This window comes from Pelodiscus sinensis, chromosome 2, assembly GCF_049634645.1.
Source record: "Pelodiscus sinensis isolate JC-2024 chromosome 2, ASM4963464v1, whole genome shotgun sequence".
Taxonomy (NCBI): Eukaryota; Metazoa; Chordata; order Testudines; family Trionychidae; genus Pelodiscus; species Pelodiscus sinensis.
Window position 1 is genome coordinate 31,043,527 of NC_134712.1, and position 27,974 is coordinate 31,071,500.

The 27,974-nt window shown below is 42.5% G+C and overlaps 1 protein-coding gene and 1 long non-coding RNA gene across 9 annotated transcripts in view; one reads left to right on the top strand and one right to left on the bottom strand.

Moving 5' to 3' along the window:
• The window catches only part of OXR1 (oxidation resistance 1), a 282,681-nt gene that overhangs the window by 89,187 nt on the left and 165,520 nt on the right, over positions 1-27,974 (bottom strand). For 5 of the 6 annotated variants that reach the window (XR_012901266.1, XM_025179553.2, XM_075920223.1 and 2 more), the window contains one exon: positions 5,401-5,483. Coding sequence is in view for 5 of the 6 variants with exons in the window: in XM_025179553.2 (XP_025035338.1) it covers positions 5,401-5,483 (83 nt within the window). In the remaining variant the exon portion in view is untranslated. Of the gene's footprint in view, positions 1-5,400; positions 5,484-21,177; positions 21,518-27,974 lie in introns of those variants that run through there. The other variant, XM_075920225.1, reaches the window with a different exon arrangement.
• LOC112544064 (uncharacterized) overlaps positions 21,172-27,974 on the top strand; it is a 61,478-nt gene continuing 54,675 nt past the window's right edge. Inside the window, exon 1 of one of the 3 annotated variants that reach the window (XR_012901268.1) lies at positions 21,172-21,311. This is a non-coding gene — a long non-coding RNA (uncharacterized LOC112544064). Of the gene's footprint in view, positions 21,315-22,383; positions 22,684-27,974 lie in introns of those variants that run through there. The other 2 variants (XR_012901267.1, XR_003087381.2) reach the window with 2 other exon arrangements.

Here is a 27,974-nt window from a genome sequence, read left to right on the forward strand (position 1 = left end):
CCAGCTCTGCCTCAGGCATCCCCGATTCAGCCGCTGCTGGTCAGTTTCAGCAGCGGCTGAATCGGGGAAGCCGGGCTCAGAGCAGCTCCAATTGTCCGGCAGCCGAAGCACTTCCGAGTTCCTGATGGTGCCGGATCATCAGGAGTGCCGGAGCATTGGATGCCGGACCAATGGAGTTTTATTGTGTATATATAAAAACCTTCTCTCAAAATAAAATTAGAGAGAGCGCGCAAGCGAGCAAGCATCTGTGTGTCTGCAAGTCCATATGTTCAAGAACTCCTCCTAAATCGTAAGAGCTAGGACCACCAAATTTGATATGCAAAATCCTCTTCTCCTAAGTTTAAAACAAGGTCAGGGTTTGGTTGTGTCAGGAAAATGGGAAGTTCCTGGAATGGACTGAGATACAGCGGTAACTGGGGGTTGAGTGTGCAGATGAGAGCTATGCTGCAGAATAACCACTGGGGGCAGCCAAGAACATGGCCTGCTGGGGCTCACCATCATGCCTGCCATCAGATTTGCCACCCCCTATCCAAAAGCCCTTCCCTCCCAACCCAGCCTGTTGCTGCAGCACCGGAGGGATGAGGAAGAAAGCCCTACTGGACAGTGGGGAAAGGCACCTACCAGATGAGGGTGGGAGGCAACAAGGGCAGGAAGGAAGAGGCCCCACTGGATGGGACCCCTTGCACTGAATCCCTCCTCACTCCCTCATTTTTGCACCCTTCATGCTCCGCCTCCTGCTCTGCTCCCATCACCAGTCCCCTGTCCTGAGCTCCTCCATCTTTCAACCTGACGTCTGTTCCCTCATGCCCCAGCATCCTGTACTGCCATTCCCCCCATCTCCAAGGCCTTGCCCTGATTCCTTCACATACACACTGCCAGCCCCCTGCCCTGAACAACCTGGGTAATGCCAGGTAAGTCTTCTTGTATTACAAAATACATGCCCCTTATTTTGGAACATCATAGTCACAGGCCATAATGGTGATGCCCTTAATCTATTATTTATTTTACTTCAGCATAACTCAGCTCTCTCAAGGGAACCCCATGCTATACATTTTTCTCAGAAGTGTGCAGGGAGCTCAATAGGCTTACTCCAAAATTAAATGTACTCTAAGTGCACCAAGTCTTAGATTTTTTGGTAATTTAGAATTGGATCTGCATCCTTGCTGAAAAGATAAAATAGATGATTAACTGAATAAAAGAGTGAGAAGAATAGAGAAGAATAACCATTCAAAATCACTTTTGAATTCTGTGTCAGGATCCCATTTAAGCGTAAGAGACTTAGACTGTTCATATGCAACAACTTCATCTGTTGGTACTTTTAGCAGCAGTGCTGCAACAAAACAAAGTACAGTAGCAAGCAAAAGAGATCAATCATCCAGTAAAACCACCACCATGAATGGGTTTGTAGTAAGGACCAGCAAATACCAACAAGACATAATAGATGAAAAGATTTCTCAATTCATTTATGCTACAATTTATCTTTTTTGTGTTGTTAACAATAAACACCTTCACTGACATGGTTGAGCCCTTACAACCATGCTACACTCCACCTGGTAGAGCAGACATTGTTGGAAGGTTACTACACACAATGCATGAGAACAACTTCAAATGTAGGCAAGAAACACGGAGGGAAATTTGCCAGTTTAAGCCTTGATGAGTGAAGCAATGCACACAATGATCCAGTAATGTGCGCCAGTGTGAGAACAGAAGATGGGGTTGCATATCTTTTGGAAACAATAAATACATCGGGAAACACCCACACAATAGAATATTTAAAAGAAGTGGCAGTGAAAGCTGTAATAAACTGTGAGCAAACATTCAACTATCACGTGCACAGTTTTGTGTCAGACAATATTGAAAACATGGCAAGGATGAGAAGATACAGGCAGTCCCCGGGTTACATACAAGATAGGGACTGTAGGTTTGTTCTTAAGTTGAATCTGTATGTAAGTCGGAACTGGCGTCCAGATTCAGCCGCTGCTGAAACTGATCAGTTTCAACAGCGGCTGAATCTGGATGCCAGTTCTGACTTACATACAGATTCAACTTAAGAACCCCAGGCATCCCCAAGTCAGCTGCTGCTGAAACTGATCAGCAGCTGATTCCAGGAAGCCCAGGGCAGGGGCTTCCTGTAGTCAGCCACTGGTCAGTTTCAGCAGCGGCTGACTTGGGGACGCCTGGGGCAGAGCACCTGGGGTGCTGCTGGGTTGGTCCAGTAGCGCCGCTGCTCCTCGGCGCTACTGGACCAGCCCAGCAGCACCCAAGCTGCTCTGCACGAGGCGTCCTGATTCAGCCGCTGCTGAATCTGACCAGCAGTGGCTGAATCAGGACGCCTGGGGCAGAACAGCTGGGGTGCTGCCCGGTTGGTCCAGTAGCGCCCAGAGCGGCGCTACGGGACCAACTGGCAGCGCCCCAGCTGCTGTACCACAGGTGTCCGGAGCAAAGCCACGGAGCACAGGGGCAGCGGGACAGCCCAGATGCGCCGTGGCTGTCCTGCTGCCCTCGGGCTCCGTGGCTTTGCTCTGCTTTGCCCCCCCCCCCCCCCGTCCCCCTGGTCTGCAGACCGGGGGGGGGGGCGCAAAGCAGAGCCAAGCCTCGGAGCGCGTGGGCAGCGGACAGCCCTGTCCGCTGCCCACGTGCTCCGCCGCTTTGCTTCCTCTCCCTGGTCTGCTGGAGACCAGGGAGAGGAACGGCCCCGTTCGTAACTGCGGATCCGACATAAGTCGGATCCGCGTAACTCGGGGACTGCCTGTACTTAGGAAAAACAGAAAAATGCTCCTTATGTGGCTGTAGTGCCCATTTAATGAAGCTTTTATCCACAGACTCTTTTATCCTCCAGGAATAAAAGAAACTGTTGAAGATACAAAATACTGCCATAATAACCATTTTGCTTCAGCTTCACTGAAGAGAGCAGAAAGATCCAAACTAATTCTTCCTCAAAATGATCGATTAGAGTCTGTGTTTGAATGTTTTGAAAACTTTATTAAAAATTGGCCAATTCTCAAACCTTAGTGAAGAAAACCGTGATGAAATAAACTGAAGTATCTCATCCAAAGTATCTAACACTGGATTAAAGAAGAATGTAGAAGATGTGCTCAGTATACTGAAACCTATTGTTTATAGCTTTAAATAAACTTCAGAGACATTGCTGTTGCACTGCTCCTGCTGTCGAAATTTGGGAGGCACTTCAAGAGACACTGACAAAAGAAGTACCTCACCAGAAAGTTAAACTATGGGCAATAAAGAAGCAAATGGATCAAACACTAACTCCACTTCATTTTCTTACAAACATTCTAAACCCCAGATATAAGGGTAGATGCTTAAGTTAATCGACTATACTATTACATCCCTACTCTAAATCACTTCTCAGTTATTCCAGTCATAATAAATTCCAGTAATTGAGTGAAACCATTTCATCAGTACATCAGGTTTACTGATGTTTTGAACAAAGTCACTCCCCTAAATTGGTGGAAATCATTAGCCAGGCACTTTGAAACAGAGTTCCTTAGTTGCTAAGCCAACTTTTCACAGCAGTAGCTTCCTCTGCAAGCACAGAGAGAATATTTTCATTGTTTGGTATTATTCACTCAAAGCTAAGAAATGGACTGGGAGTTGAAAAAGCAGGAAAACTCTTATTTCTGTTTCAGTCCATGACCTAAACAATAGCGGGTAGTGAGGAAGATGAGAGCTAGTTGTAGAAATGTTAAGGCCACTGTACATTTAATGTTCTGAGGACTCGTCTGTTAGAACTAATAAAATTTGAAAATTAAAACAAAAGTTTGAGGATAGCCATCATCTAGCCACTCAGGAGACTGCTGCAATTGCAAATGAGAAACATTTACGTAATATATTTTATTAAACTAAATCTTAAGTAAGTATGATTGTGTTTGTATGTGTGATTTAGATCTTACTATTCCTAACATACCGCTGCTGCATATGCAGCTTGACACACGTAATGTTTATTATGTGGTATTTCCTAAATCAATGAAAATCAAGTTATCTAAAAAAATTACACAATGTATGCCTCTTAGATGTTGTAAAATGCTGTATTGAGCTGTAAATTAACACGTTCTAGTGATCAGATTTGCACCACTGTTTAAGAAATACATGAGGAAGCAATAGTGGGAAACTTGATTTACAAAGCAATGATTATTTTCTTGGTGGTTTTAATCACTTTGATTTAAATCAATCCACCTTGGTAAAGTGACAAGAGGCTTTATGCAGCCTTGGAAGGATTTTATTAACTGAACAAGAATGACAGCTGAGTGATACCTTAGGGCTACAAGTTATATCTGGTAATCTTTTTCAATTACTGTATTTCACTGATATAATTAGGAAGGAAGCATAATTTCTATGAAATTGTATGTATATTCAAAGAAAAGGAAAACTGTTCTGTGTTGCATGTTGAAAAATTCAAAATACGAGACATTAAATTTATATTGCAATAAAGATTCATTAATAAAGCAGTGAGAGAAGTAGTTTTGTTTTCTGTGTAAACCAGACTAAAAGTTAGCCTGGAACTAATCTCAAGAACTTCCATCCCACTCCTCCCAAAATATTTCAAGATAAGGTTATCCATATTAGCAGATAAGGAAAAAGTGACAAAGTTTACTTCTATATAAAGCCATAATTTTCTTTATTGGTCCTCTTTATATCTTATTATTTACCAGTTTCTTATAAAAGAAATATATGTATTTAATCACAAAGCTTCATAACTAATTCCATGAAATGTGTCTGACTTTCAACATATTAACTGAAAATGTATATGCAGTGATTAGAGAGCTTAATACACAACACAAGACAGATATTTCTCACTTCAGTTTCCCCTAGTAACCAGAAACGTGAAAAACTGACTGCAGCACAGTTTGAGGGTCATTTCAAGAACATAACAGTCAAAGAAAGGCTCCATTTTCAGATACTGCTGGGAAAATAGAATATACCTCCCTTAGGTACAGATCAATGGAAATTAGTAGGAGAATGCTGGGAAGATATCACCAAGACAGACGTAATCTTATGTTTATTATTTCTCTCTATTCAGTGAATTGTTAATGATGCTGAAAGCTTTAGACATAAGTGATTTTATAGTTCAAGTAATTTACTGTAAGTTACTGAATAATTAGCCTTCAAGAGATACTTTTGACTGACATTTGTTCAACTATTAATTTAATCTGTATGGAAAACTAAAGTTTCACTTTTGCAGCATGTTTCACATACCTCCTGGAAAACCTTAGGAGTGCTAGCTATTTAATTCCTAATAAGGTTCCCTATTATCAGAAGTGTGGACTGAAGAAAACAAAGGTAATTAGCAAAGCTATTTTGTTTGTATTATATATCAGAAACCTCAAGACTCTGCACATTTCTATGCAAAAGGAATATTTAAACAGCCAAGCAGTAACTTACTGTATATTCAATAGTCCCTTTAGGCTTCTGAAAAGACATTCGTCTCCCATCTTTCTTGTCTGGGTTCTTCTTCTGGCCAGTATCTGAAAAAAATTGAGGCAAGGAGCGTGTTAAATTCATTTTCCTCTCTCTCAGTACTGTCACAGGCTGCTGATTACAGCCCCGTGGGTAGACCTCTAATTCAGCTTGCTTCTTGTGACTCTAGACTCTAGCAGACAGACAACCAGCTGCTGGAACAGGGACTTCACTCCTTTCCTATGTGCTTTAAGGATCTGACCAATATAATCCACTGAGGCAACTGGGAATCAGTTATCTACATAAGTACCTGCTATCATCCAGGATGCTATTAATGCAGACAAGACTAAAATGATTGATCTCCTTCAGACAAAGATATATCAATTGCATAAGCAATGCTTCTAATGATAATCTTTAATTGGTTCTATGTTGCACAGGATCTGTCATTATTGTCTGTTCCAGACACTGTTTACAGTTTCAAGAAACTAGATGAAATTAAAAGCAATAGCTTTTAAGGTGAACAAAATAATATTTTAAAGAATGCATAGTGTTGAAGAGAAATATTTGTATATAAACCAAGTTGCACATACAAACAAAACTCTAGAAGACTTCTCCATATATTTTAGTTTCAAAGGGGAAGAAGTAAAGCACATCCTCTCTGAGCATGTACATTTCACCTAATTGTGAAGATGCACTTAAAGCATTGTTCCTTGGCTTATACAACACTGACTTTTTTTCTGATGACCATCAATATGTAATGCCTGCAGCTTTACTTGGATCAAATACAAGAAATGGAATTTACTGTAATTATACTAGAATTTTGCTAACTTGTACTTAAAAAAAGTAGTCTGATTTTATTTAGCTTCATAATTCACCAACATAAAATGTATTTTAGTATTTGAAGCATTATAATTTAATTTTACACAAGTACTTTCCTAAATACAAGTAGGAATACAGATACAGTTTGTGAAATTATTTGCATATCTTGCTACCCTGAGACTTAATTCTGGAACTCTGCTATCTTTGCTGCAAATAAGAGATTTTTCTTGTGTGAGAGGAACCATATTTGTGGATTTGTAAAAGTTAGCCAGATTCTACTGCAGCATTGTACTTATGCACTATTTCCATATCTTCAATTTATATATTCATTATATATTTCAATCATGTTTTTAGTACAGTACAAATTCTTACAATTCTCAGCCACAAATAGACAAGTTTGAAAAGAGATAGAAAGTGAAAAGAACAAATAGATAAATATTTTTGAAGTGTGCCAAATAACTTTTACTGTATATTTAAATGACTTCCTCCCTCCCTCCCTCAAGCAATTTAAAAGCTTAGATAAAATCCAACTAGTTGCTCTTCCAATTCTGTAGTCACTGACTGTCCCCTATGTCTACATTGAACAGAGGTGAAATGTATCAAATTGGTTATACAAAGACAACTTAATTTCATACTCAAACCCCTGCCGCCCACACAAGGGATGTGAAAGTATAATCGAATAAATGATTAACCGATAAGCCTGGGCTTATTGGTTACCGTTAATGGTTACACGCAAGCTCCTGCCCTGCTCCTCGGGAGCCAACTGACACCTCACGCTGTTGGCTTTGTATCAGAGACAGCAGCCAGTTCCTCGGAAGCAGAGCTGTAAGTGTGCATCGGCTCCTGGGGAAGCTGAATGCAGCCCTGCGCTGCTGCTTCTGTATGAGAGGCAGCAGCGGTTACTTGGTTATCCAATACATGCTTTTTAACATCCCTCCTCCTCCTCCTCCCCTCACACACAGCATTAAGGAAGAAGTAGAAGGCAATGCCCCCTACCTTACGCTCTATAGATTAAAGTTAACTTGTTGCTAAGTGTTTCAAAGACGGAGGATGCAACTGATGGAACACTTTCAATGCTTAATCAAAACACAAGTTTCAGAGTAGTCTACCTCAAGAGCAACTGGTTGGATAAGACTTAGAAGTAGCAAAAAAGAACAGAAAAAGCAGTTAAGTCTCATGTTAACAGCCTATACTTTGTCACCTAGGCTACACATGTGTACAGCTCTAATACATTTTTCCAAATCGTCAAGTAGTTCATGCTCTGCAAAGAAGTCTAATCACATGAGTGGCTGAACAATTCAAAATAATTTTCTATAAATTGCTACCTCATGAGGTGGAGTTAATTTTTACTTTTCTTTTTTTTTTTCCAGTGAAAAAGGAACAGCTAATAATTTATGAAAGTTTTTATTTACGTAATCAAGAAATAACTACAATGGTTTAAACATAAGGTTTAAACAAAAATACTGAATACCCCTCCTCCCCCCCAAAAAGCCCACTGGGGAAAAAATTCTGTTGAGGGGAAAAAAGGAGACCACCAAAGTTGAGCCAAAAAAAAGGGGGGACCCCAAGAGTTATTAAGTAAGCAAACAAACAAAACAAAAACAAAACAAGGCCCCTTTAAGTGCGTGCAGAGTCAGGAGGAAGAGGAGGGGTTGAGCACTAAGACCCAGGGAAGAAATTGCTTCCCTTTGCTCAGGTCTTTAGGCTTTTTGCTGACAGCCATCTTGTTTTCTTGGCTGAGCCAGAAGGGAGCTTCCCTGTGGAACCAGGTAAGCAGGGGATGTGGGGTGGGGGGGGGGGGGGTCCGGGACGGGGGACTGGGCCCAGCTGCTGTGTGTCGTAGGGTTGCCAGGTGTCTAGTATTTTAGCCTCCTGGCAGGGCTGCCCCCCCCCCCCGAAAATACTGGACATTTTAGGCGTCCAGTATTTTCTGCATTTTTTTTTAATCAGACAGGAGGCAAAAATACCAGATTGTCCAAGTCAATACCGGACACCTGGCAACCCTAACTAGGAGTATGTTAAGAGAATGTCTTGTTCATCGCCATGAAAAACAAACTCGTTTTTTCAGTTTTCAAATGCAGAGTGCTTTTTTGTATAATTGTAAGTGCATACAGCACTCCACTTTAAGAGACTACTTTTCATCAATAGATGTAGGATTGCATTGCTAACATTCCACTTACACGTATGAAGAGACACTCTCAGCAGAATTCAAACTTCAAGAGCGGCAGGCAGCTTATTACTTATAGGTAGAACAAAATACCAGAGTTGGCAGTCATCATGCAGATGCAAGAAGATATCTTTACTTTAGTGTCATCAGAGGAGAAACAGGAACCAAATGAGAAAGATGAACAAGTGTACTGTAAACTAAGGCACTAGTTCTCAACCTCTCTTAACTTGTCCACTCATAACATTGCTATCTGAACCTAAGTTTGAGGAAAATGGTAGAGTAGGGAAGATTAAAACATTTTTGCAACTTTTTTTCTGTTCTACACATATTTGTTATTTGTCTAGTTTACATATTCTGAATCTATGTTAGGACAGCTATCAAATATAATCTGTCACTTGAATGCACATGAAAGAACGTTAAGTTTTATTCAGGTTTTGTTCGTTTGAAGCACAAATTACTTTCTTACTTCTTTCCCAGATTGAGAATTCAACGGTAGCACTTTTTTTTTTTTTTTTTTTTTTTACTATTTCTCTATTTTCTCCTGAGTAAATATCCAGAAAACTAACCCTTCTCTCTTAAATACCTTTACTTTTAAAAAAAAAAAATACTGTAACCATAAAACAAAGGCTGGGTCTTCCACCTCTGTGAATGTATATATCAGTCTAATACTACTGAAATAAAAGATTTCTTCACCTATGGGAATAATGTTACTCTTTACTGTTCTAACAGCTGAAAACATTTTCTACTTTAACCCTGAATGCAATATTGGGCCTTACTTTCCCAACAATAGAGTATTAGTATGGTTTTCAGTTTATTATGAAGTACTCCAAATGGACTGGATAAGTTAACTTTAAATCTGGATTTAAAAATGTACTAAAGACTAAAAAGGATGAGGCTGAAAGGAGAGAACATATGATGCTTCTCACCTTGTTAAAATTAAGTTAGTTTGACATACCTGAGCGAACACAAAACAGCAATAAGCAGGTTTATCTAAACCAGTGGTCCGCGGACACCTCGCATGTGGTCCACTGCAGGACCTCACTCCCTCCCCGCCACCATAAAGCGGGGACCCTGTGATGCAGCTGCAGCCTTGTGGTCAGCTACAGTGTCAGCTCCGGGTGACATGTGGGGAAGTAAAGAAATCAAATTCACCTCTCCCTGCTCGCACGGGCCACGGGGCTACATGTGAAGGAGCAGCATGTCCCTCGGTTGGTCTTGTGGGGCAGGCAGCAGGTTGGGCTGCATGAGTCTCAGCCACGTGGGGCGGACTTTCGTGGTACATAAGCGGCCAGCACTGCCCCTCCTTTCCTGGCAGCAGGTTGGGCTGTGCCGTGCCCGGCAGCGGTGAGAGGAGGCGATGCGGAGGCTGAGGATCCTGCACATGCAGGAAGAAGGTGAGGACTCGGGGCCCTTTGGGACTTTGCACCCATGGGGACTCAGTCTGGGAGGCCCCAAAGGCACCATGGATTGGACCCCTGTGGGACCCCATCTCCTGCAGGGCTGGACAGCCGGGGGTCATCTACCTGCTCACCCCCTCCTTGCTGAGTTGTGCCCAGCCTCCCTTCCCCTAAACCCTGCCCTCCGAGCCACCATGACCCCCACCCTATTTCTAGGGGCACTGTGTGTCCCCCCCCCCATCTTTCTGAACCCCTTCAGCCACTCTGCTCCTCAACTTTAGCATCAGGCACTCCTTGCCCCCGGCCAGACACCCTACCCCCAGTCTTCTCCTGTACCCTCCCTCCTGGCCAGATTCCTTACTCCCAGCCTGTTTCTGCACCACACTCTACCCCAATCACTGGCATCCCTGTCCCACACACTGAACCCCTCATATTTAATAATTTAAATTAAATTAAACCAGTCTCCCTAGCTGCAGCACTAGCAAAATGGCTCAGGTGTAATTATGTAATTAACGGTGAGTTTCAATTAGCAATTGGTGGTCCGTGGAAAGGTTTACATTGCGCCAGATGGTCCATCAGCTAAAAAGTTTAAGAACCACTGATATAAACCAGGTTGCTATCAACTTTTTCAGATGACTGTAGCCATTTCAGGAATATGATTGGTCTTGCACATGCCTAGTTTCACCTCAATTTACTTGCTTACAAAATCAATTGTGTTGACAAAAATACAGTGTCACTTACTGAAAAATTGCTTACTTTCTTTAACCATATAATTATAAAATAAATCAACTGGAATATAAATATTATACTTACATTTAAGTGTACAGCATACGGTGAAATGTCAATAGGTTATTGTCTGGATGAAATTTTACTTTGCACAGACTTCACTAGTGCTTTTTTATCTAGCAGCTTGTAAAAGTAGGCAAAAATCTAGATGGGTTGATGTAGCCTTGGAAGACCTCATCCTATCACTAGGGATACACATATCCCTATTTAAGGACCACTGGTCTAGGCCATAATCAGTATTTTATTACCTTTAAAGTTATCTACAGAAAACACCGATGTTTACTTCCAAAAGATGCTCTACTAAATCACTACTTAACATGAAGCAACTTGTCGTCATTTGCCTACTGATAAAACAGAGGAAGCATTGATAATTACAGCTTTACTAGATTAGTTCCACTCAGTAGCAATTAGATCTGTGTAATCTATTGCATAAAACCAAAAAACAAATATTAAAGTTGGAATCATTTTATCCAACATTATGAATTCTAGAAGTGTTTTTCTGAAAGCACGGGCCACTACTCAATGGCGTGATTGTCTCGGACTCTCCCCCCTCTTTTTGAAATCATGTAAAATCTTTGTATCAACTACTACAATATACATTTTCACATGTCTTTTCACGTTGATCACTGCAAGCAATGAGACAGTACCATCAAATCAGCCAATTCTCTGCAAATCATCTGTGATCTGTAGACCATTGTGAAAGTGCCACTTCTCAAGTTAGCCCAAGTCTCGCTGTCCTGACAAGATAACCCCATTTACTTTACACACAAAAACTTTATCCCATGACTATTTTAATTGTGGTATTGTTAACAAGCCTACAATGAGGAGTAACGGTAGTTTGAATTAGGAGCTTTAATTCAAACTACCTAGCCCATGCCGCGTATAGCCGCGGGCAGTGAGTTCAAACTACCGGACATTTAAAAATGGTAGCGCCCGGGAACATGCAAATAAAGCCCAGGATATTTTAATCCCAGGCTTCATTTGCAAGTTTGAATGACTATATTAGCCACCCTAGTTCGAAGTAGGGTGGCTAGTGTAGACATACCCCTAGATACTACCATAATTATCTATGAATTTACTTCACATGGACAGCATGCAGGATGTGAGTTAATGTTTGGAATAACTGAAATGTGCATGTATACTCCTTTAGAGACTTTAGTGTAACCCTCACTCAAACATTTATTTGAAATGCAGACCGCTATCACAATTTTATCAAGAGTTTTAGTCTGATCGTAATTAGGAACTGAACAATTACAGGGTCCTTAATTTCCTCAAGCAGTTCAATGTGAGTTTAATACATTAACTTTTAAGAACTATGTACATTCTGTTTCCCAGACAGAGAGAGGGCATATACACTTAATTAGAGACAGCCATAATGTTTCTAATACAGGAGAACCTCAGAGTTATGAACACCAGAGTTACTGTCTGGTCAAACACATCTCATTTGGCACCTAAAGTACACAATCAGGAAGCAACATTTAAAAATAAAGGGAAAGTTTAAATAAGATTTGACAAAGTATGGAGGAAACGATGTGCTTATTTAATTTAAATTAAGATGGTTAAAAGTGGGATTTTTCTTCTGCATAGTAAAGTTTCAAAACTGCATTACGTCAAAGTTCAGCTGCAAATTTGAAGAAAAAAAACCAACCAGAATATTTTATTCAGAGTTATGAACATTTCAGTTACAATATCCATTCCTGAAGTATTTGTCACTATTATATGTTCCCTCCTTTACATTCTGCCTTCTCCTTTTCATCCCCACGTGCCTTGGTTCTCTTTGAATACCATCTGTATGTCTCCTCTATATTCCTATTTGTTTCATGCAATATTAACTCAAAGGAGACAGTACAGTTATCACTGCAGCAGCATCTCCAAATTAGCACAAGGTGGACTAAGACCTGGTCTGTACTATTGGAGAGACAATATAAGATATGCAAATCCAGCTATTCTAGTCACGTAGCTGTAACTGACATACCTTAAGTATAATTTCTGAAGCATCCCCACTCAAGGAAATAGATGGGAAAAACTCTTCCATCAACAACCCTTACTTCTCATGACCCCATGAAGTACCAGGGTTGACAGGGGCATCATCAGCTGTTGATTTAGCAGGGCTGTCCACCGCAAACAGGAGCTGCTGGATTCAGCACGAGCCGGGACAGAGCAGTCCCGGCTCACGCTGATCACTGAACCTCTGCATTTTAACCCTAGCAACTCTTACTACATTTACAATGCAGAGCAGCAGTGCAGGTGGCTCTGGAGCCAGTTCCTGGAGTTACCTCCACTCTGGCTCTGCAATGCAGTATTTATTGACAGATTGTATCAACTATACGATTAGCCAGATAATCACATTTTAACATCCTTAAACCTAACAACTTAGAATTTGACTTCTACCACTGGATGCCCTAATGCAGTGGTCACCAACCTGTAGATCGGGATCTACCGGTAGATTTTGGAGCCTCTGACAGGGGATCCTGACTGGTTTGGCCAGAGAGCTATCAAGTGCTGGCACTTCAACTGCCCCTCCACTCACTGTCATGCTGCTCCTGCCCTCTGCCTTGGAGCTGCCCCACTGGGAGCTTTCTGCTTGCTGTGCAGGATATGGAAGAGAGAAGGGGGGATGGTGGGGCGCTGATGTCAGGGTGTCCCTCCTCCCCCCACTCCTGTACCCCATCTCCACACAGAGAGAAGGAGATGCAAATCTCTCTCACTCTCACACTCTGCGTGTGTGTGTTAGTCTCACAAAACACACATTGTCCTTTATTCTCATCTCCTGACCCAACTCATACATGGGTTGTTGGTTGCTACTTTTTTTCCTGCTTGCAAAGTGGGTTATTTTTGGTTTATGACCTCCCCCACCCCACCCATTGTGGTACTGTTATTTCTACTTTATATTAAGTACTAAAGCAGGAACAGTAACAGAGCAGGCTATTAACTTGTACAACTGGATAGCACAGGTGGTTAATAAAACTTCTCTGATTTCACATTTCAAATGTTCTACTGCACTGCCAATATTGTGGTAAGCTGTACTAGAAGCATTGAAAGACCATGGAACTCCTTGGATACACTGTCTACTATTATTCTAATAAAACAATCTTAACTTAAATCAGAGGGCGATATAGAAGCTCTGGATATGCTTATAGAAAAGACAACTTCCTAAGACATTCAACTCTCGTCCATGTAACTTCAGCTGAACCTAGACAAAATTGCAATTTAAGGCATACAAAACAAGTTCCCCGATAAACTATAACATGCAGATATTTTATATGAGTAGTTTCCATAAACTGCTGTGAACTTCTTGAACTTTCATGTTCATGATTGGACATACTGCTAGAATTGAAGACTTTAAGGGAATAAATTGTCAGGAAGTTGTCCTATAACTTTACATCTTTCGAAAGAGGGATGTAAATTAGGCACACTGAAAGTGCAAATGAAGCAGGGATTTAAATATCCTGTGCTTCATTTGCATAATTGCATCACAGTGGTCTTTAAAAGAAGAGTATTTTGAAAGTGAAACCACCATCTAGATGCGGTTCTTTTGGGAAAAAAAAAGCCTTTTTTGAAAGATCCCGTACTCCTTAAAAAAATAAGGACGCTGACAAAACATCCACATCAGAACGACGAGATATGCATGCTGATTAGTCCACAAGGAGAGCCAGCTTAAAAACCAGCTCCCTTTGCAGACCGGCTGCCTGTCACCCTGTGCTGCTGCCTCTGATAAAGAGATAGCAGCGCAGGGTGGTAGAAGCCCCTATTGGGACAGGAGGGAAATAGTTCCCAGATCTGGAGTGAATCAGGACTGAGCCGGGCTGCTGGCCAGCCTGCTAAAACATTTACTAGCAAGGGGGAGGGGAAATGCGTGTAGTCTATAGCATTAATCTATAAACTTTTGCTTATCGGTCAGTCAGTTAATCGAATACACTATTACATCCCTAGTTAAAAGTCAACCTAGATAAAACAAAAATGATAGGCTGAAGACAACAACCAGGAGAAATGTCTGAGATTATACTGGCCCCTAGGATTGAAGGGTTACGGTCATCAATTAAAACCTCAGTTCACAAATCTGATATCTTGGTCTGTTGCCAGCTTATACAAAATAATACCTTGGACAACAACAAAAAGATACTTTCAAAAATTGTGTTAACTATTTGCAAGACTCCTTTAAACTTCAGTATTCCTTACAAATTAGAACACTTTATTTTAAAAGGAGTCTACATTAGGTGTGTGTTAAAGGGTGCTTTAATTGTATTACTTCACACTTTTTTAAAAGCACCACCTTCCCCCCTCCAACATAGCTTCTCCTTCATCAACCTTTATTCTCAGATCTGCACCTCATCACCATATTAGATTACTATAATTAATTCTATAGGGACTGCACCTTTGGTCCATTCAGAAATGGAAGCTAATGCAGATGCTCATTTGTTAAGCACAGTATCTCACTGTAAGTAATGACACGAGTGTCAGAATTTGCACTAGCTACCTGCTAGTTTTCACCTAGCGTTTAAACTTGCGCCTCTCACATTTATTTTCAGCTAGTGACATCTACTCAATGTCTCATGTCCTATTTCTGGTCCTTTTTTAATACTAGTCACCTTATTAAATGCAAAAGATAAAACATTGAACAAGATTGTTGACCCAACTGATCTCTCTAATATTCTGGGACTGATCTGGCTACCACTGACAGGAAACACTCAAGATCATCTCATCTGAGAAACTGGGTTTTGCTCATGATTATATATTTATAGATATTTGTTAGTCTCAAAGGTGCCACAGGACTACTTGTTTTTAAAGTTACAGACTAACATGGAAAAAACTTAAGCAACAGATAATTCTGCAGCACCTTAGAGACTATCAAAAAAGGTGCTGCAGAACTAATTGTTGTTGAAGTTTTTTTAGTTACAGACTAATGCAGGGCCAGGCAAAATACAGCTCACAGGCCACATCCAGCCCACCAAGGTACCAGATCCAGCCCATGGATGCTGCGGAGCCCCAAGCAGGCTCCACGCTTGCCTCGCCCCACCCTCATGCCATTCATAAACGTGGCAGTGGGGCAGTTTCACTTTAAAAACTGATCCCGGATGGGAGGGGTGAAGCTTTAGGAGCACAATCCCATTGACTGGCCTCTGGCCAGAAAATGGCCAATGGGAGCTATCAGTTTCAATAACAGACAGCCACGAAACACAAGGGATTTGTAGTTAGTCACAGAGCACATGGCAGCAGCCTGTGTGAGGGTGGGGCAGGCAGAGAGGCTAATTCAGGATCGGGCTGCTGGCCAGTAAGTCTCCTGACCAGACCCTACCTCTGGCACCCCAGCCCCTCCTTTCCCCCTCTCCTGCACCCATATCCCCCTCCCAGATCCAGCACCCCAATTTCCTGATCATAGTCCTCTCCTGCCCTAGCTCACAACTCAAACCCCTGTACCCGCTCCTGTACCCCAAGTCCCAGCCCCAGGTCTCAATCCAACCCCCCTGCAACCCAGGACAGTGCCCCAGGTCACAACTGTCTCCTTCACCCAAATACCCTCCCTTACCCCAAGCTCCCTTCTGTACTGTGAAAGTAGAAAGAATTATACTGTAAGAAAAAGATGAATTGTGCTGTAATAATTGAATAAGTTGAAGGAATTCTGTTTGTCTTTTTAAGAGGAAGAAGAAAAGTATGTTAATGTTGATTGTAGGTATGCAGATCAAGGTGCTAGCCAATTTGGGCCTGAGTTTAACAGGAAAAGGAACATTAGGTGTTAGACAGAAAGCAATTCCAGATAATCAGGGAGATATAGCCAGGAGATTGCTGTGTGCTTGATATTGAAATGAAGATACTTAACCACACTAATAATGTGAAGTTTTGCCACACCCTTTGATCTTGTTAACTTGGCCTTTTGACTGTATAAATCAAGGGGTTTGAACCTTGTACGGGGCTCACATTTTCTGGATGCATTTTAGCAGAGCTTTGCTGAAATAAACCGAGCGGTCTGACAAATCTGTGAGTCCTGTCTGACTTTGACAGTACCTAATCTCCTTCCCAAATCCTGTACCTCCTCCATTAATATCATGGAAGAGTGTGGCCCCTGACCACTTTCTAAATTCTTCACATCTCTGACTAATGGCCGACCCTTTGAAACTTTTAAACACTCTCGTATCTGTTTTATGTCTTTAGGTTTGGATGTATATTGTGACCAATCTTCAGGGTGATTTTCCTTTTTCTTTAATAGAAGCTGGATTAGGAGGTAAGACTAGGGTCTAAATGCCAATACCTGAATTAATGGATGGCCTCTTTCCCTATAATTTTTCCCAAAGGTAGGTCTTCAACATAGAGTTCTGAGATCAATGTTTCTGAGTTCCACAGAATAATTTTTCCATGCTTCTCTTGACACTATTGTGTTCATACATTTGAAATGATTAAACACCTCCCCTCCCATACACACACATTTGAGCTAAGACCAAATGTGAAATGGAAACCCTAAAGTAACCCTAGATAGTTATAAGTGAACTGGGAGACTGAAGGATAAATTAGATATGAACCTGAACCAAGACCCCAGGTGAACACACAATTGAAATTTAGAGCAGTTAAGCTCAGATTTTTAAAGGAATTTAGGTATTGGTAAGCTCAGTGTTGCAACATTTCACTGATTTAGGGTTGCAAGTCTCATAGTCAAAAAGGATTTAGGAGCCAAAATTCCACTGAAAGTAAATCCCTTTGGAAAATGAGATTCACACTTGTCAATCAGTTAGGTATTGGAACATTGAGCATAGCAACACTGAAATGTGGTTTTTTTTTTTTTTTTAAAGGTTGGACATTAGGCTTCAATAGCAGACCCTAACTTTTCAATTCAGTACACATATCCAACTAGAATGGAAGCTGGAATTCAATTTTCACTGCTGTATTTACTAGTATACTTTCTGTGAAACAATATCACATGACCCAAGACTGTTAAAAATTGCACCCAGAAGAGGAACTGTTTCTGTCCACAATCCATTGACTTTTTGTTTAAAAGATTCAGTTGGATAGGATAAGTACTAGAACAGAACTCTGCAACATGTTATGCCTAGGTTCAGGAATGCTGTCCTGCCAAGGAAGCATGGACAATTCCTCCCTCATGTTAAGAGCCATCCATCCTTCACTGCTCTCAGCAGCACCACTGTCTCCAAGGGATATAAAGGGTTAACTGGCACATTTACTGGGATAACTGGTGCTCAAACCAGTGGAATCAGCCCCCCCCCCCCCCCCACAATGCAAAATAGCAGGCCAATTAACATTTTAAATGGGATTTTACATCCCTAGTATCTCCACAAGCCACCTTTCATTAACTCTAGCCTTAACTGTTAAAGTACAGTGCAAGGGTTCAATATAAGCACCTGTACCCTCACAAACAATTTAAATGGTGAAAAAAACAAAACAGACAATATGATTCAGGCTGATTTTGCTGAAGTGTCAGAGATATTGCCAGAGTAAAAAATTATAAAATATTTAAGATCCACTGGTTGAGTTCTCCTCAGCCCCTATTTTGGGCAATAAGACTATACCTACACTACAGTTAATGTCGACACAAAAAACCACACCCCCTCCAAAGTGACACATGTTACACTGACATAAGCACTAGTATGGACAGCGCTTTACTGGCTGAAAACCTGCAGAGGCTGGAGTAGTTAAGCCATTAGGAGAGCTGTCTCCCATTGCCTTTGAGTGCAGCTGTAAGATCCCCCTCCTTGCAAGGGGTGAATAAGAGAGATTTGGGGCACATTATGAGAATCAATTGTTAATAATCCTTTGTAAGGGCGAAAATGCCAACAATCTTTCAGTACATTGTTAAGAAAATATCAAAAAGATATCTTTGTGTAGTAATTACTTTCAACCTTTTCATCACAAGCTTTCCTTTTGGGGGGGAGGGAGAAGAGGAGGTCAAAAAAGTGAAATCGTACCAGCTCAAGCTCGTATCTTCAATTCCTCTCAGTCTACTGTACATGAGTTCGGTAAAGAAACTGTTGCTACCTAATCCCAAAATAGACAAGAAAAATCATCGTGTTGATTTTACCACCTTTGGTTGTAGCCTTTGTTACTCTTGACCACAAAGTATTGGCTTTACTTATCTGAAAAAAACACAAGGGAGAAAAATACAAGGGGCCTTGAAAATACATGGGATAAGAGGGAAGGTCCTTTCTTGGATTGAGAACTGGCTAAAAGATAGGGAAAAAAGGGTAGGAATAAATGGTAAATTTTCAGAATGGAGAGGGGTAACTAGTGGTGTCCCCCAAGGGTCAGTCCTGGGACCAATCCTTTTCAACTTATTCATAAATGATCTGGAGAAAGGGGTAAGCAGTGAGGTGGTAAAGTTTGCGGATGATACCAAACTGTTTAGGGATAGTCAAGACAGAAGCAGACTGTGAGGGACTCCAAAAAGATCTCACCAAACTGAGTGATTGGGCAACAAAATGGCAAATGAAATTTAATGTGAATAACTGTAAAGTAATGCACACCGGGAAAAAGAACCCCAACTATACGTACAGTATGATGGGAGCTAATTTGGCTATGACAAATCAGGAAAGAGATCTTGGAGTTATCGTGGATAGTTCTCTGAAAACTTCCACACAGTGTGCAGTGGTGGTCAAAAAGGCAAATAGGATGCTAGGAATGATTAAGAAAGTGATAGAAAATAAGACACAGAATATCTTACTGCCCCTGTATAAAACTATGGTACGCCCACATCCTGAATTCTGTGTACAGATGTGGTCTCCTCACCTCAAAAAAAGATATTTGGCCTTGGAAAGGGTTCAGAAAAAGGCAACTAAAATGATTAGGGGTTTGGAACGGGTCCCATGTGAGGAGAGGTTAAAGCGACTGGGACTTTTCAGTTTAGAACAGAGGAGACTGAGGGGGGGATATGATAGAGGTTTATAAAATCATGAGTGGTGTGGAGAGGGTGGATAAAGAAATGTTATTTATTAGTTCCCATAATAGAAGAACTAGAGGACACCAAATGAAATTAATGGGTAGCAGGTTTAAAACTAATAGAAGAAAATTCTTCTTCACACAGCATGTAGTCAACCTGTAGAACTCCTTGCCAGAAGAGGCTGTGAAGGCTAGGACTATAATAGAGTTTAAAGAGAAGCTAGATAATTTCATGGAGGTTAGGTCCATAAAAGGCTATTAGCCAAGGGATAGAAATGGTGTCCCTGGCCTCTGTTTGTCAGAGGCTGGAGAAAGATGGCAGGAGACAAATCGCTTGATCATTGTCTTCGGTCCACCCTCTCTGGGCCACCTGGTGCTGGCCACTGTCAGCAGACAGGCTACTGGGTTAGATGGACCTTTGGTCTAACCCAGTATGGCCATTCTTATGCCTTTTGTGGCTTTACATCTTCCTATGAACAAGAGGGCTTTCAAAGTTTCTCTAAACACTAACAAGCTGAGGCAAACATTATACCCTTAAACCAAGGCACCCCAAAAACCATGCTCCTGAAATGTAAAGGAACAGGATTATTGTGTAATTTTATTGTGGAGAATATTAAAAATCAAACAATGCCAATCACATTGTTTAAAACAAACAAAAAAAAACCTTCTGAAAGCCAGGTTAATCTTAAATGGACATTTACCGTAACTCTGTGTTCTTTGAGTCATGCCTCTTTATGCCCTTAATACACACACTCCCTATTCTGACTTTTAAATATAACCAGCAAACATAGCTGCTTGACCTGTCCTCAAAACAGAGCCTATTCCCCCAACAGAATAAATACCGCACTTGCAGAATTTAACATCACTTCATACCCTTTTACAATCCTTCTGAAATCTTCACTTCTATACCCAAACCTATACTTTTACTTAAGCAAAAACACAGACACTGCCCTCCCCCCCCCCCCCCCACCCCACCCCGGAGGGCACCCCCTGCTCTTTACTGTCTCCGCCCTCCAACCCAGGACGACACGCCCTGCTCTTTACTGCCCCCGCCATTCCCAGGACAGCACCCCCTTCCTCTTTACTGTCCCCCCCCCCACAGGACAGCACCCCCTTCCTCTTTACTGCCCTCGCCCCCCCACGCAGGACGGCACCCCCTTCCTCCCTCTTTACTGCCCCCGCCTCCCCCCAGGACGGCACCCCCTTCCTTCCTCTTTACTGCCCCCCACAGGACGGCACCCCCTTCCTCCCTCTTTACTGTCCCCGCCTCCCCCAGGACGGCACCCCCTTCCTTCCTCTTTACTGCCCCCCACAGGACGGCACCCCCTTCCTCCCTCTTTACTGTCCCCGCCTCCCCCAGGACGGCACCCCCTTCCTTCCTCTTTACTGCCCCCCACAGGACGGCACCCCCTTCCTCCCTCTTTACTGCCCCCGCCCCCCACAGGACGGCACCCCCTTCCTCCCTCTTTACTGCCCCCGCCCCCCACAGGACAGCACCCCCTTCCTCTTTACTGGCCCCGCCCCCCACAGGACAGCACCCCCTTCCTCTTTACTGGCCCCGCCCCCCACAGGACAGCACCCCCTCCTCTTTACTGGCCCCGCCCCCCACAGGACAGCACCCCCTCCTCTTTACCGCCCTCCCGGAAAACGCCCCCATGACTGTTCCCCTGCCAGGGCTGCTTGCTCTCGTCCTCCTCCCCCCCGTGCCAGCACCTGGCGCGGCTGCTGGGCCCGGGCCCCGCTCCTGCAGAGAGTCGAGGAAGCGGACCTGGCGGGGACCCCCGGGCGCCGCGCCCCACAGGCGGTTGGCGGTGCCGCGCAGCAGGCGGCCGCTCTTGCCGGTGAAGGTGGTGAGATAATCCATGGCGGGCTCGGGGGCAGCGCCGAGCCCGAGTCACCAACTTCTACAAAGTTTAGAAGGAGCCGCGCCCCGCCCCGGCCGGGCTGCCCTTAAAGGGGCCGCGTCCCCTCGTGGGCTGTGCGAGAGGCATGGCGGGCCGCAGCTCCTGCCCTCCCCCCGCCCCTAGGAGGGGGCTGAGGCTGTCATGCAGCCTTGCACTAGGGAAGGACCCCAGCCGCGGGCGGGGGAGGAGTGTCCTATACTTCGGTGCGTGCAGGTTGGGGGGATGTGGCGTGCGTGTGTGTCACGTGCACTGTGGGGGTGTTAGAGGTATGTGGGAGCAGTGTTGGGGTGTAATGTCCTGTGGGGGGGAGGTGTTGTGTATAAGTGGTAGGGATATGTGGGAGGGGGAGCCCGGGGGGGGGGTCATATGTGTTGGAGCGGGATGTTTGGTGTGTGGTTGTTAGAGGTATGTGGTGGCATTAGGGGGTCTTGACAGAAAATGTAAAAATCAGGTGGGGCCATACACAATATTATAAGAAAAAGCCCCAAATATCGAGACTCTCACCCTAGGGGAGGGAGTGTGTGTCGGGGAGAGGGGGGATTATAGGGGTGTGTGTCACGTGAACTGTATGGGTTAAGGATATGTTGTGTGGAGGCTTGTGGTAGGGGACAGTGTTGGGATGGAGGGTGTCCTGTACTGTATGGCTGTATGTGTCAGTATCCTGTGTGCTGGGGAGATGCTTGTCTGTGTTCCAAGGGTGCCTGTGCTGAGTGTGCAGAATGCTTGAACCTCTGGCAGGGGTGAATGTGCTATAGATGCACGGGGGCTGGTGTATCCATTATGAAGAAAAGAGCATTGAAACATACTGTTAGATTGGCAGTTTCCCTTTCACAAAATAAATGAATTATCTCTGTTTCTTGGGAGTTCTTTGAGGGGTGAAAGAGGATTGGGGGACAGAGTACATTTAGGAGCTTTTCAAATTCTGCATCTTCTTACCCATGAAACAAAACAGCTTTCCTGTTAATTGCATTCTGGCCAATATTCTGCAGAAGAGCTGACCCTGAATGCTGCAACATTATAAACAATAGTGTTTATGCACCATCCTTAAAACAGTCTCTTGAATGTTTTTATTAACAAAGGTTTGCAACCAGGTTGTGTGCATAAATTGTTTCATTCTGATCTCATAGAACCAAACATTTCAATAGACATTGGTTTTGTTTTAAAGTTCCATGGCTCAGAATATTTGTCAGCTGATCAGTTTTCCATGATGTTCCAAGATTTGGGTTATTCATTAACTTCAACGGGGCAAGGTTCCTCGCTTTGGTGTGGGAAACCAACACAATCCCTGATTCTGATATTATGTCCTCTGGCCTGGGTGAGTACTGGGGTGTTTTACCATTACAGTTACATTATAAACATAGGACCAATTGTAGTTCCTAGCTCTTTTATCTTGGTTTTGGTGCCTCACAGTTCATTGGTTTATACTGTGATTTTTGCTGAGCAAACCTTCAAATATTCAGTTAATATGGCTTGGATCCACAAAGCTCAGCAATGCAATGCCTAGTTTTTTGGTGCCTAGAAAATCACCAGTTAAATAGTGGAATCCACAAAGTCTAGAGTTAGGCACCAAGGTATCTTATATAACAGGGCTACTCAACTTTGGAAGCACTGGGGGCCACAATGATACTCATAGCACATGCTGAAGGCCGCAACTTAAGTGTGACTGTATATATACACGCAAATAGCTTCTTTCACACTGATGGGCATGGATACAAAGATTAAGGCAAGACTACACAACCTGCAGGCCCCATTTAAGTCAGTTCTGCTGATATTAATAAAATGCAATATTTACCCAATTTCCACCCATATGACAGCACTTTTAATGAGCAATGACAGTCCAGGAATTTAACTACTTAAATGCATATCAAGAGAAGACCATTATATTGAATACTTTTTTGTTTTGGCTCCCACCCATGGGCCATAGGTTGAGCCCTGCGTAAACCCAAGCTGCTCTATGCTCCACAAACAAGCGGGCCGCATGCAACCCATGGGCCACATATTGAGTAGCCCTGCTATACAACAGGGGTCTGCAATAAGCTGGACAAGGCTTATTGTTCTGGGCCAATGGGAGCTGTAGGAAGCGGTGTCCCAATTTGTGCTGCTTTTTGCAGCGACCTTTTGCCAGGAATAGTGATCTGTGGTGAACCGGCACTTTGAACAGCTGTATCTGTGGAGGTGCAGGCAAATAAAGAGCTAGCAGTTTGCCAGGCACTAATGCTGGTGATCCACATCTGGCCTGGGGGTTGGTTATTGCCCATTGCTGCTATACAATGAAAGGGGAGAGATAAATGCTTAAGAATGAAATTCACAAAAGCTGGGAGCTGCCTAAATTAGTCAATAGGAGATACCAATGAGAGTGGAGTGTTCTAAGTCCCATAGAGGTTGCCATCTATATCAGGCTGCAGGAGGTGCATATAATTACTTAGTGATCCATGAACAGGAACCTGCCCTAAGGAGTCAGACAGCTTAGATGCCTAGGCCATTTTCTTTCAAGAAATGTTAGAGGAGAAGAAGCATTCCCCTTACAACTTTCAGCCAAGAGGTTAGGTGCTTTAAAATAAATTTTAAATAGTCCAGCTATGTGGAATAGTGTGATATTCCTGAATTCTGGCCATGATAATAGGATTCATACGTCATCTCTTGCAGAAATTACAATGGGATCTTAATAACTAAAAATGGTTCCAACCAGCACCTGCTTAGTGTCCCCTAATACCTATTCCAGACATTGATTCAGTACTGAACTCTCTTAACTCCAATTGCTCACTGAAGGGGCCACACCACTAAATGGGAGTTGAAATTGTCAGCATCTTGCAAAAGAGGAGGCATTTAACTCAATGGCAGCTGACCACACTCAGCACTTTGCAGGATTGTTCCTTAAATTGCAGGGTTGCTCATCTAAACCATACATATAGCTTAACATTTTAAAATTTCAAGCACCTGTCCATTTACTAGAGAGAGCCAGTCCAAGACTATGTTTGAAATTAAGCTTTTTTTCCACTGACGATACTTGGAACAGGAAATAATATTTTTTTTGGAACTGTCAGTAAAAAACACCCCCACCCAAAGAGGTTGTAAATAAACATGCATTCCAGAACTGATGAATCTAAATCAGGAAATAGAGTCACTGTGTGTAGCACAGGATGTTAGTCAGTGAGCTAAGAGCCAGAGAAACTTGCAAGGTCTAATCAGTCCAAAAGATGTACTTAACAGTGAGTTTACTACAAGTGGAATCCCATCGTCTGTGAGAAAACTACATCAGGGTGCTGTTCTCTGGATATATTTTGTGCATCTCACAAATCAACAATAAATGATTATCTATTTAATCTATAGAAGTATTGCCAATGAACCCATAACTATGGTATCTGGTTGCTGGGCTTTTTGGCTAATTTGGGCTCGCATGCTCACCATTATTCTGGCTATATACCTGTTTGTGCAGTTACATCTTGTCTAGTTACATTTCCCCTGTAGTTTTAAATTGATGTTTTTTTCTTCAATCCCAGTACTATATTGTATATATCATTGCTCTGTGTTATCATAGATGCTGGAACTGGGGGGGGGGGGGGGGGTGTTTGCTGCAGCACCTCCCCCCAAACTTAAAGTGGTTTCCATTATATACAGAATTTACTGTTTGGTGCAATGGCTCTTAACCCCTCCACTATAGAAAATGCTCCAGCACCCCTGAAACAACTGCTATATTGCACCCAAATTTACTATTAGAATTTAATTAACATGTAGATAAAGCATTCAAGGTATTTTGATGACTGATCATATTTTAGCTATTTTGACCCAGATGGCTCTCAAATTATTCTAAAAATCTGATTCTACAGGGATCATTCTCTCCCTACTGAAATGTGGCCATTTCTGAGGTGGCATGCTATATTCATGATTCACCAGAAACACCATGCAACAATATTTCTATTTAGAAGGGGAAAAGAGGAATTATATTTATTTATAATACTGTATACACTGAAACCACAGAGGGAATTTCGGGAAGACAGGATATTTCTACCTAAGCTGAATTTTGGCTATGGCATCAGGATTCATGTGTCATCTCTTGCAGAAAGTACAATGGGATCTTAATAAAAAAAAATGGTTCCAGCCATCACCTGCTTAGTCTCCCTTACTACCTCATCCAGGCATTGATTCAGTACTGATTTACATCCTGATCATGCACTTTGATCAGAGCAGGCAGTAGTGCCCCTGGCCATGGGCATGATATGCAAGATGTGTACCAGTGGCAAGGAAGAAGAGTGCTGGCTGCCCATTTGCTTAGTCAGACCTGGCCTCACAGCCCTATGCAATGTTCCCTCTAATTTTTTCCATCCATGTGCTGAATAAATTTTATGTGCACCAAGGCATTTGCAGCTGTGCACCATCAGTAGCTAACACATGCTGCTGGTTGTGGACAGCTGTGGGCATTTTGCTAATCAGATGGGTGACATTTCAATCTTTCCTGGGTGGCCATACAAGCACACTGCTTACAGGGAACACTGCCCATAGGGGAAGCTACACAGCTAACAGCGTGTGAGTGGTGCAATCCATTGCACATTTTTAAGTGTTTTCATGCTGTAGGAGAGAAGTTTGCAGAACTTATTAGGTTTGGCGCTGTGGCCTCTTTAGGGGGATGCAGGCCCAGTCTTGTGCAGCACTGAAACTCCCATGCACTAGGGGCACAGTACCACTCACTCAGGTTTGGCCCCCACCACTGTTATAGTGGAAGGATGACAGGGCCAAACTTGAGAGGGCAGTGAAACATCCTATTCATTACTGCTATGAGGAAAATTCCTGCCCCAGAGCTCTCGCCTGGGACATTGCTCAGCCTTATCTCATTTCCTGTAACCCATATCCCTTCTCAGTGATGGAGATACTCTGCATCTAGATAGGCCAGGCTAGCAGTTCATAGCTGAGCATGGCACAGGTTCAGCCTCTCCTTTAAATTATCATTGTCCAAACCATATCCTATGGCATGAAAACACTTAAAAAGCAACAGAGTTTTGCAGCACCTTAGAGACTAGCAGAAAATGTAGATAGTATCATGAGCTTTTGTGGGCACAACACAGTTATTCAGATGAATGAAGTGGTCCAGGGTACAAATAAATAGAGAAAGAGAGGGGATGGGAAGATAAAGAAAAGGGAAAAAATTGTCAATTAGAATATCCCTGTTAAATGAGGTTAATAGAGTGTGCTGTAAATACCCAGTGTTTAGCTTATGTCATTAGGGTGTGGAAAAAACAGCTGGAGAGAGAAGCTGCAAAACTTGGTTTCATTTACAGGTTTGATACCTGTAATCAAGGTTTGAATAAAGACCTGACCAGGATGGGCTGCTACATTCCACACCCTAATGACACAAAAAGCTAAGAACTGGGTACTTAACAGCTGAAGAACTATTTGTTGTTTGTTAATTTTTTTCAGTTACAGCCTAACAGGGCTACCTCTCCGAGGCCATCCTATGGCATGGCTAGGATTTTTTGGAATGTCTCCATTCTGAATACTGGTCAGGTTTAACCTTTTCTACTTTATGAAAGCTGACACAATAGTGGTCTCCAGTAATATTTTGTTAAAAAAAAGCTGATTTTCTTCAATCTTTCTTGTAGATTGCTTTTTAATCTTAGGTTGGTTTCATATGGGAAATAGTCTGAACAGTCTCACAGAATAACACTCCTTGATTAAACTTGCTTCATAACCCTCAGCTTCCCGAAACACAGTAATGAGTGGTTTTGCTGAGGAAACTTTGCTGTTACTTCCACGTGACTTCATTCAGCACTGTTATAAAAATGATAGCCACAGAACTGGTGCTGTAAGGTCAAGGGCATTTCTCAAAAGTTATTTTCTGGTATGTGACATTACCGCAGCTAGTGTTAGCAAAGGTGTAAGTGCTAATGTGAATGGAGCCCAATCACTTTCAGCATTGTATCAAAACTATGAGGAAAAGTATTTTACTCTATAAAGCTCCAGAAAAAATTATGGTGCTGTATTAATAATTTAATAATATACATTTGGTGGTCTCCTAATGCAGAGAGTATAGACACCTTTTAGTCCCACTGTGGGATTTTTTTTCAACTCCAGGAACTCATGGGCTACTTCTCAGCCTCATAACAAATTCAGAAATATCTCTCTCTATGCATACTGGCATCCAGACTAGAAAGGGGTGGGGGAGGGAAGAGTGAAAATAAAGGACATAATTAGTAGGGAAAGAAATATTTTCAAGGGTGAAAAGAATATTACAATTAACAGGGGATTTAAGAGAGAAAGGGATAAAGCTACACAACAGCATGTGGTAGTGACCTATAATTATTTGTGGACAAGCTTGGTGCCTGTGAAAATAAGTGGTAATTGCAGCAGCTAATACCAGGCACAATGCCAGCAAATGTTGTTCAAGTTTCCTCAGATTCTGCCAACACACATGCCTGCTATACAAAAAATGAGCCTCTTTCATGCCATACTTGCCAAGTTTCCCAATGTTACTGAGCTACAGACAAATGTGAATAAAGTCTAAGATGTAACCATCCGCCTTATTTTCTCTTGTGAATTAGGAATTGAACCAGGTCTCTGAAGTGAAAATCAAGTCTAAATCTAATCCCAATAATTTGGTGTTTACTAAAAATC